The 11,027-nt window shown below is 40.0% G+C and overlaps 1 protein-coding gene across 1 annotated transcript in view; it reads left to right on the top strand.

Moving 5' to 3' along the window:
• The window catches only part of LOC118430795 (protein kinase C iota type-like), a 49,261-nt gene that overhangs the window by 2,081 nt on the left and 36,153 nt on the right, over nt 1–11,027 (top strand). The window contains exon 3 of the mRNA XM_035841818.1: nt 8,420–8,509. Within this exon, the coding sequence (XP_035697711.1) occupies nt 8,420–8,509 (90 nt within the window). The remainder of the gene's footprint in view (nt 1–8,419; nt 8,510–11,027) is intronic.

Raw genomic sequence — 11,027 nt, 5'->3', positions numbered from 1 at the left:
GAAAGATTGGTACATCTTAATCCGTCTGGGGCAATTCCCCGCGGTAATACTGTCTGTCGGATACGGTCTGCCAGAGCTGATAATGCTTTCGTGTCTTCTGCAGCATCAGGTAAATACTAAGGGGCACTTCATGCATAGGAAGATCCGTACGCCATTCTTGTAGCAAGGTTGTCTTATTGGTCTGAATATTCTCCATGTAGGACATTACCTTTTAGAAGTGTTCTGGAATTAGCTGGCTTAGGTATTTTGTATTCATTTTTAGTGGGGAAAATATTACTTGGAAAATCAACAGAAAACAGAGTCTGACTCACTCTGAGAGAAAGTCTACAAGTACACATAAGGTGTGAAAAATGTCAGATTCTAGTTTTACTCACATATCTCTCTCTGATTTCTTTACCTTACATTCAAAGCTAAGAAATGAATCGGTTGATCTTAAGATCTCTTGTTGTTAACTTTTTCAGTGAGTGAACAGATTCAAGTTTCTAGCTTTCTCTATGAATTTTCACTGTACAATCATGTCTGAAAGTCAAAGAAAAGAATTGGTTGGTCTTACTTCTGTTGTTAACTGTTTGTTGATCAGGCAGTAAACAGAGTCAGATTTAAGTTCCTAGCCGTCTTCTTTCTATGACGTTTCACTTTACAATCATGTCTGAAAGCCAAAGAAAAGAATTGTTGTAGCTTTAGTATCTAGCCTGGTATCCAGCCGTAATTATAGCTCCCGAGTCTCTTCTCTCCTCTTCGCAAATTACAATTTTAGCCTGGTATCCAGCTATACCAGGCTATTAGTATCTTGACTTCAGATCCGCTGTTGTTAAGTACCCATCGATCACCCGCCTCTGTGCTGCTTCCATTATTAATTCAGTTCCACACGAGTGTGCTCATAATTTCCCCCAGGTTATGCAAATTGATACTAATTACACCCTATAAGCAGAGGAAATGGGGAAGTACAACACGATTAGGAACACCACATGTTACTGGTTCTAAATCTCTCTGATACTGGTTGATACAGGAAATCTGGGAAGGTAGGCCTGTATTTGTCATATTCTCAGCAATAACGATGTTGTAATGGTACCAAGTTCGAGTTCAGTTGGCACTTTTTTAAGTTGCTACGTAGTATCATCATGTGCTGTATACTTGGTGTAGCATATGTAAAAGTATACAATTTTATTTCATGAGGTTGTTTTTTTTTTCTTTTCTTTTTTTTTTTCTTTTTTTTTTCTTATAGATTCTGGCCAAAGTGATACTGTTCAAAACGTAAACTGAAATTTATGAGATATGTATTTGTAACATATTCTAATTATTCTAAAAGAAACCCTTATTTGACTTAAGAGAAAATAAGGCCCCAGCCTCGATTGTTTTATGGAAAGCCGATTCTTGCTAAGCTAGCCGTGCCAGTTGAATCGGCTTGTGATATTAAAAGTGATAACTTCCTAGATATAGTCTGAAGATATCGCTGTCTCTCAGATATCTTAAGCAATGAATGACATGTATGCTTGCAATTGCTTTTAGTTGTAAAGACTTAAGAAATTATTGCCTGTTACAGGCGTCGTGCTTTAATGATATGGACCTGACTGTGGCTCATTAATTATTGGTCAGCCAACATACAATCATCAGCCGGAGAGTGAGAGCTCCTTGGAATGATAGCTAATGCAATGTACAAAATACTTTTCTGAGCCAGGTTGCACAGTGTACAACCTGGGGCAAAAACTAGGTTGCACATCTGAATTTTTAGTTGCACCACCTACAATTCACTAATTTCTGAAAAAAAGGTACAATACCTGCATACGTACATAACCTTTTAGTATCATATTACTTATAAGCATGTTTGTTTCAAACTAAAAATCAACAGGCTCAAATCAAGGAAATAAAAAATGATAGTATCTATTATATTGGAGGGTATTTTTCTTGGAAGTAAAGTGACAACAAAATCAAGTTCTGAGGCTCAAAATCTAGGTTGCGCACTGTGCAACCTGAGTTTAGAAGTAAGTTGCACCGAGCAAAAAGTGGTTGCAATGTGCAAGTGGTATTTTGCACGCTGTAATGGGCCACATTAAAGGAAATTTGGCCTAAGAAAATGTAAGCAGCTGTAAAGAACCCTAATCTGACTTTGAAAGAAATGAAAGAAACGTACAGAAATCACATCCCGATTTGCCATTACCATAAAATCCTTGTTGTAAAGAGAGCCTAAGGCCACACCAATTTAATTTCTTGGTTCACGGATTTTTTCATAAAAAATATGGAGCGAGAGGGCGAAATAAAAATGAAAATACAAATTGTAAAATGGTTGGGGTAAAGTTAACGTCTAATCCAAAACATAAAGAAAAAAAGTTTTCAGCTTGAAAAAAGTACAAAAACACTATTTTTGTACAGTAACAGCACCTGTACCCACACTTTAAGGAGCTTATAATATAAAGGCCAATTTGCTACACCAGAAAGTTGGTGAATGGTTTCATTAATGGTGAAAATTTGCTGAGTAGTAGTTTTTATTTTTATTTTTATTTCCAAAAAATAGGAGCAAGCGAATCCGTGAACCAAGAAATTAAATCAGTGTGGCCTAAGAGACAGAAATATTCCTGAGTGTCTGTATTTATGCCGAGAGAGAGAAATATTCCTTCATGTCTGTATTTATGATATGCAGACCGTTTTGATCAATGGTAATTGAGTATGGAGGTGTGCGAGCCTTTATCGGAATTGGGAATATTCCAGCATGTGCAGGCGAGACAAGCGGTGTCAGGAATATAAGTGCTGTCGGCTCCGTCAATACGAAATCTCTGGGAATATTGGAATTCAGGGAGTCAATTGGTAGGCCTCTTCCTATTTATTCCACTGGAGGAAAGATTGGCAAGTAGGTGTTAATTGTTTAGAATGCAAAGTTGATATGACTTGCGCTAGATGTACAAACATAGTACAGAAATTCTCTTAAGTCCGACGTTTCAGATAGTATCTATTCTCTTTTGTTGGTGACTGAAAGATTGAGGATGCTCCTGGGACAAAAAGAGAATTTATGGAGTTGCATGATTTCAGTTGTAGTACGGTATATTCTACCTCTATTGTCTAACCTTCAGTCACTTTCCAAGACGTCTTGTCTTCGTCTTGTGTGAAGTCTTGAGCCAGGCTTAGGAGATGAGGCGCGGCGTGTTTCGGTAACGACAATGATGGATGGTATTGATCGTAACCTGATCCCTCTGATGCACCGTGCGAAGCCTTCCGTTTTCTGTGGTAATCCCTCAACTTTGCAGCTGTTATGGTTTCATTTTCTCACTTATTGCATGTTATGTATTAGATTGCACATTTGTATAAGACTGAAATGCAGTCACAGTTTAAGGCACCAGTGTTATACTTGTAAAAATTGCAACTGCTGCAGTCAACTCCTAATTATGAATGAGTGAATCTAAATCCTTTCCTCCGTCATCACTGATTTGAGGATTTTAAATTTTAATGATTAATGATTCTTAATGATCTTTTTACTTTTGTATCAGTAAAATTTTTTGTTCGTATCACTGTCGTGAGTCCATTTTACATGTACTTGGAGGATCAATGGTTATGATCTCTTACAGGGATCGAAATACTTTTATTTACTACATGCAAAATTGTAAGTTGGCAAAAATTTTACGTGCAATTTGAAAAATTTACATGCAAAATACAACTAGGCAGTGATGGCGACGAGTATCGCTAGCTTGAATCGGTGAATTTTGATTACATCTAGTAAAGTTACCAGAGAAAGTTACTGGCAAAAACAAGAAAGGATAAAGACACACGTCCATTTGTCTTTTTGTCTAAGAGTAGGGGGTCTAATTCCTCAGTATTTTTCCAATAGGCCAGGTATTTTCAACATGCAAGATTGCAAGTTCAGAATAATTTTACATGCAAATCTCAAAAATTATGTGCAAATTGCAAGTTAAGTATGTGTATTTTGAACCCTTATTGTATCTGTAAAATTTTGTGTTTGTATCAGAATTTATTTGCTCAGATCTGAAGCTGATCTGTACCCATTATGCATCCGGATATAGTAGCCGCCCTAAATTAGTCGCTGCCCTAAATTAGACTATCCCAATCAAACCATTGTGCTCCATTTGTGCCGAGAGGATTTGATTAGGTTTAGGGAGAGCCGAATATCGTGTCCTCTGTGGGGCATTTTTATATAACGGCCGCTCGGATGACTGATATACGCCCCCGGGGGACTGACACCGCTGACGTCGACGCGATCTGATTTATCGTCCCTTCTCAGGAAATACCTGTGGTACAACTACGGGGATTCTTCTGACCTGATTCTGTTTCGTTTTATTCCTGCGAGCTTCGGAGGTGTGAGCGATTTTTTTACATATACCATCACGCTATCGTATTCGTGCTGTGAGGATAGGCACCATGCCATGGTGGGGGAGTGATGATTAGATCGGGTTTTCATGGCCGTTAAGTCGGAGGGATGGACAAGGGTTGTTGGTCGTTCTCGCTCTCTCGCGCTGCCTGTCGGGGGTGCATTCCGGTCGGGAACAGCCGCGTCTCCAAAGGTAACGTCTGTGGCACGGAATTCCTTAATTATCGCAGTGATTAATTAGTCTTGTGTAACGAGTACAATGTAGGTTACAGAAGGTCAGAGGAGTATAGAGCGGCAGGTGGCTGCTATAGAAAGGATTCTTAATGTTTTGGATGAACAGAAAATTGATCTATAAGTTAATAGTATATATAAAACTCATACTTGTACAGTCCAACTATGGTCTATAGGCACTGTGTCAACTGAATGGACTAAAGAAAGGATTCTTCATTTTCTTTTAAATGGGAAAAATTATCCAAAGAAACATTGCAAAATGTGATCACAATGGTCAGGTGTTCTTAATGCAGGTTTGACTGTAATCATGACATTGTATCTTCATGAATTTACTACTACGTTTTTCATGTTAATAATAGGTGTTAGTTCTGGCGCTGAAGTGTTGTAAATTTGATGCAAATGCTTTACTTTAAACCATATATATTTGTAATGGGGAAAATGTATTGTGCATTTAATTGCTTCCGCTCAGAAGTCCATATCTATATAGTTTATGTCATATGAATCAATATGAATATTCCCAAATTAGTGTAGTAATAAATATTACCAAACAATAACAGTTACAAATTTCAATAACAAATTAATATACAACTCTAAAGACCCAAACAAAGATAGGAAAAGTAAATTGATAATAAAAGCAAAATAAAGAGTTCAGTCATCAGTGATAATGTAGGAAATCAGCACAGTGTACAGCTTACGTGCTGCGGAATTGTGCTGAATTATTTATTGTACATAATATAATATAATAAGATAAAGGCACAGGCAGTGCCGGTAGCAGTCACCGACGAGCAGCCGGTATTGTTGCGGGCCTCGCTGACTTGCGGGTGCGGAAGGTATGGTCCGGCCATCGAGGCAAACCATGGAGTTGAAGCCCAGAGCTGGACTCACTGGACGGACCAGCAGCATGGAAGCACAGTGTGAAGACTTAGTATCCGACTGCTGCCTACCCCTGTGACAGGGATCCCAGCAGCAGTATAATCAAAAATGGATACGACGATAATAAACCTGTCAGATTATCGACAGGGAACAGTGTAGGTTTTACATAGCATTACAGTACAGGGTGTGTGCACAAAGAAAACCAACTTGAAGGAAGTCATACTCTTTATACAAATTATATTTCTTTTTTCTGATAGAAAAGAAATGGAGGTTAACAAAATTATGACAGGAATATAAACAGACTAGACTAGACTCCTGTGCCTCCATTGTACTGTCAGGAAATTGAATTTTGTCATTCTGTCAAAATTTTAATGAAATTGCAACTTAGTTATTTCAGTAAAACTTGACTTACAAACAAGTTACATGTAGACCAGAAATGATAAAGATAAGGACTTGTACCAAAATATGGTAGTTTTTCATGTTGGTGAGTTTTTTTATTTTTTTATTTACTTAGAGTTCACCGCAAAACAAGGCTGTTGGAGCCACTGAGACGTTTTGGGTTACAATACTGTATAGTGAAGAAAGATGTGTGTTAACCCTTGACTTAAACAGTTGTAGATTGTATCCCATGGGAAAGTAGGTCCGTGGAAGCTCATTCCATAGCGAAGTTGTTCTTGGAAAAAAGCTCTGAGCGTGGACTTCCCAGAATAGTTGTCTTTTTCAAACTGAGAAGTGCAGGAATTCGACAACCAAGCAATTAAATTGGTGTGACCATTGTGACTAATGACAAAGCCATTTTAATACCTGAATAGGCAATTCAGTGTGCTACTGTGCTGCAATGTATTTGGAGATTTGAACTGCGATCAATAAAGTTGAAAAGGTTGACATTTGTGGTTCGTAAGCTGATTACCCAGAGTGAACATGCTATGAATAATTACTCACTAACGAACTTGTAGGTCTATGTAGGCATATCCTTTATGAAGGCAGCTTGTCAGTCAGTATTGTTGGAGCCAAATCAGGACTGACACATTCCATTGCTGTGATGAAATCATGCATATTTTACTTTGTACTATTGTGGTCTTTACAATATGCCAGATCAATATCAATTGTTTGTTCCTTATGTATTTACACGTGTGGGACCGCGTGGCGCAGTGGCAGCATGTTCAGCTCGAGACCGAGAGGTTGCAGGTTCGAATCCAGCTGCCGTGTCACCGATCTTGTGCCCTTGGGAAAAGGCACTTTACACGACTTTTCTCACTTAACTCAGGTGTAAATAAGTATCTAGCTGCGGCTAGTGGCAGTGACAGGCCTTTGTGGTGGTGACAGGCCATAGGGGCATGTTCGGGCATGACGCACCCGCCATGGCACACCAGTCAGGGGTAGGAGGAACCCATTGCATCCTTGGTTGATAGTCCTCCTAGGAGACGGATACTCCAAACAACAAAGCTACATCTGCTGGAGCCGTCTTACACATGGCATACAGTTCTGTCCCTGTGAGACTTAGTGCTCCAGTAGACGAATAGCGTTCGGAATCGAAAGGTCCTGAGTTCGATACCCACCATGCCCCGACATTGTGCCCTTCCCTTGGGAAAGGCACTTTAGATGACTTTCACTTTACGGTGGAGTGACGCCCACTGAGCCTCTTTGGCTAATCTGTCTAACTATGTGCCAAAAACACACTATGGATTTGGTGCGCCAATGCAGCACATTGGTTTCCTACCAAGAATCGTTAAATCTTTTTAAATTCTTATTCTTAACTCTTTGTGCTAACTTGAGAGGCCGGGTACCATCCTCCTTACTTTAGTTCAATCAGTCTTAATTTTCTTTCCGTGCTGATTAGCTAAGGACTGGTTAACCTTTGACAAATCAGCACAGTCTTGGGTCATGTAATATAATCTGAATCATATCCGAATGAAAGCTCATCTGTGTTGGTAAATTCCATAGTGAACAGTTTAAACTTTGTTCCAACACAAAGAAAGAAACTCACCATAAATTTTCGGCGAATACTCCGACCATCATCAGATGAATGATTCGCTGCACTAATCCGGAAGTCGTCGGATGACGTCAGGTAGCAGCGAATCATAAATGGCGGGAAGGCGAAACCTGCCACCATCACGGTTCAATGAGGGTTGATGTGCCCTGATGTAGACAGCCTCCTTGACGCCCCTCACAAACCAATCCTGTTCAGAGTCCAAGATACGAACTTGGTCCAGAGACACGGAGTGGCCCGGAGATTCGACGTGTATATGCTGAAGATGTTGAACTGAATCAGATGACTGGTGGCATCTTTAAATCATAAGTGATGCCTTTAGGTACCAGACTGGGCACCTTGTGAGTTGTTACTTATAACTTACCGGTAGATGGAGATACGCCAAAAATAGTTACTCAAGCAACTGGATATGGTTTTGAAACGGTCAGACGTTTCGGATAGAATCCACTATCCTTCGTCAGTGACACTGAAGAGATCTGGAAGAAACAGGTCTTTTATACTCTAACTATGAATGAAGACAATTTCAGATGTCCAATAGGGAAGGTTGTAAACAAGTTACATGTAGACTTGTAAACTTAGATGGAGCCAAGACCTTCACAATGATTACACCATACATCCAGTTATATCTGGGTAACTTGCAGAAAGAAATTTCTTGTGAAAATATGAATTAACTTTGTTCCGTTTTGCAGGCCAAAATAATTCAGGCGTTTGTTCTTCTTTTACCCTTGAGCATACACATGTATTCACTGACCCTTACCTCTCGCTGTAAATATTGTTGAACTTGTTGCTAAATATTGACTACAGATATGTATCCTTTCCTTGTCAAATTCCATGTTGCATTGTCTCTGTTTTTGTCAGCAGGGCTAGCCCTTTGTAATAGCCACACTCAGGCTAGTTGGGCAGCCCTGGCTGTATGTGCTCAGAACAACCAAACCAAGAAATAACTAAAATGAATAGAATCTAGCTGTAAGTGTTGTTTTAAGGTGTCTCCTCTCTCCTGTTGACCCCAGGTGACCCCTGTACCATCTCATCCCAGGAGGAACTAGATGAGGCCATCAGATTGTACGAACTCAACAAAGACTCTGAGCTCTGCATACACGGTAAGGACATTTCTGAATTTTCCTGATGGTTCTTCTTTTACCTTCGCTAAGAAGCGTTAGGTGTGTGTGTGTGTGTGTGTGTGTGTGTTTATGTGTGTTTATGTGTGTGTGTGTGTGTGTGTGTGTGTGTGTTTATGTGTGTGTGTGTGTGTGTGTGTTTATGTGTGTATGTAGGTGTGTGTGTGTGTTTATGTGTGTATGTAGGTGTGTGTGTGTGTTTATGTGTGTATGTAGGTGTGTGTGTGTGTTTATGTGTGTATGTAGGTGTGTGTGTGTGTTTATGTGTGTATGTAGGTGTGTGTGTGTGTTTATGTGTGTATGTAGGTGTGTGTGTGTGTTTATGTGTGTATGTAGGTGTGTGTGTGTGTTTATGTGTGTATGTAGGTGTGTGTGTGTGTGTGTGTTTATGTGTGTGTGTGTGTGTGTGTGTGTGTGTGCAGGTGCATATTTGGGTAGTTTACTTGTTGGCAAAGTGATTTACAAATACAAGTTTGATTTTGAGCCCCCCGGCAACTTCCTACAGTACAGTACTGTAACGAATGTTCTGTGCTGGATATGCTTTGGTCATGATTTGTGGTTGGTTTTGTGGCTCGGAAAGATGTGCTGTAGTAGTAAGTTTAGACCCTCTAGTGATCAGGTTCTCCTGGAGTATTTGCTCTATACCAACAGTGTCACATACACTTATTACCTCCATAAAATTTCATGGAGGTTATGTTTTACCTTGCGTGTGTGTGCCTGTGTGTCTGTCTGTCTGTCTGTCAACAAAATAACTTAAGAATGGCCGCGCGGATTGGTTTCATACTTTGTGTGTTGGTGGGGTGTGATGAAAAGCTGGAAAGTGATTAGATTTTGGGCCCCCCTAGTGGCTTCCCTTGGTACAGCAGTGCAAGACCAAGCTATGGTCACATTTTCTGGGTGTCAAATCATAGCTCTTGTGCCCAGGAAGAAGTGACATGAGTTTGGGCCCCTAGTTTCGATTATAAAATGCATGAAACCTCCACATCTGAAGTGCAAGCACGTCTAACCCTCCCGAGACGGGAACAACAGATGATAACCGAACAGTCAAGTGAAGTGAACCATGGTTGGCACATGCACATATTCCTGATGGATATGTGCAGGGCTAGAAATACTGGGTGCATGTGTACCCAGGTGCACCCAAAATTGGAGCTGTGCACCCAATTATTTTCTGTGGGTGCACAGGGTGCACTCAAAATCAAATATTTACATAGGCTTATGTATTTTAAGATATCAAAGTATACTAGTATACATCATATTCTTGACATCTAAGTGTTAGAAAGATAATAAAAATGTCTGCCGTGGTACTTGTTTAAGAATTTGACAGCTTGTAACTAAGTTTTATTACTAGGTTTTTCTGATATTCTACTTAAATTTAAGTTGTGCACCCAAAAATGTTTTGGTGCACCCAGTTTTTTAAGCTGGGTGCACCAGTGCACCTTATCCCCCAAATGAATTTCGAGCCCTGATATGTGGGAACATGCACACGTAGGCTGAATTTCAGATCAATAGAGGTCAGGAGCGAAGGCATGACAAGTACAATACTCCTGTAATATATCTAAAAGCTAAACCATGCCTGGCAGTCACCTACCCAACCTGTCCATGGATTTTCATACAGAACTCAAAGTATATCAATATATCATTTTAGCTGAAGACAAGTTGTTAAATTATTTGAGTCAGGTCCGTCTCTGTACATTTCGCCTCTACATAAAGACCACCTTGCCAATTTGACTACTATTTTCTGGACACTTAGAGTTAGATGAAATTTAATTTAAGATATATACTGGCTGCTCGGCTGAAGAACTACCCAAGGCTATGGAGGATAGGGAAGGATGGAGGAAGAGAGTCATGGCCATCCGTGCAACCAGCACGCCCGGATGATGATGAATTTAAGAAAATAATTAAGAATTCTGTCCATGATAGTAATCCCTCAGTAATCTTCTTAAGCAGGTTTGACACCAGGCTTTTAGCTAGGATTTCATAATAGGGAGTCCAAACTTATCGGTGAGTTGCGGTAAGTGACTATTGTAAGGGGGTCTGGGGGCATTCACCTTCCATGGTGCAGAGTTTTTGATGATTTTAAGTTGAAAAAGTGCATTCGTAGGTATCCCAAGAGGCAAAAATACTGTTCCAGAGGTCACAGTAGAAGACTGTGACCACAGATGACCTGGTAGCATCCCTGGTCAATCAGAATTTTATGCTTGTCAGACGATTTTCTCAGTAGTGTAAGGGCGTCCAGGGGCATCAAATTTCTTGTTATTCTAAGAAAAGTGCATCCAGATGTCGCGTTGACGCATGCCTGGCTAAAAGCCTGTTTGACACAGTATATTTTACCCATTAAAAGTATTGATATGTATTGAAAGAATGCCGTGCCGCATGCCTACGAAGCTGGTGTGTTTACTATTATGCTGAAGGGCTGTTACACCGGCTACAGGTGCACACCTCAGAGGTATAGAAACAGCAAAAAAACATTGTATGGACCGCATTGCAAGGTTACCCCAAC

Source organism: Branchiostoma floridae, chromosome 14 (genome assembly GCF_000003815.2).
Source record: "Branchiostoma floridae strain S238N-H82 chromosome 14, Bfl_VNyyK, whole genome shotgun sequence".
Taxonomy (NCBI): Eukaryota; Metazoa; Chordata; class Leptocardii; order Amphioxiformes; family Branchiostomatidae; genus Branchiostoma; species Branchiostoma floridae.
Note: the sequence above shows the minus strand (reverse complement) of the source record. Positions and strands in the feature narration are given on the sequence as shown.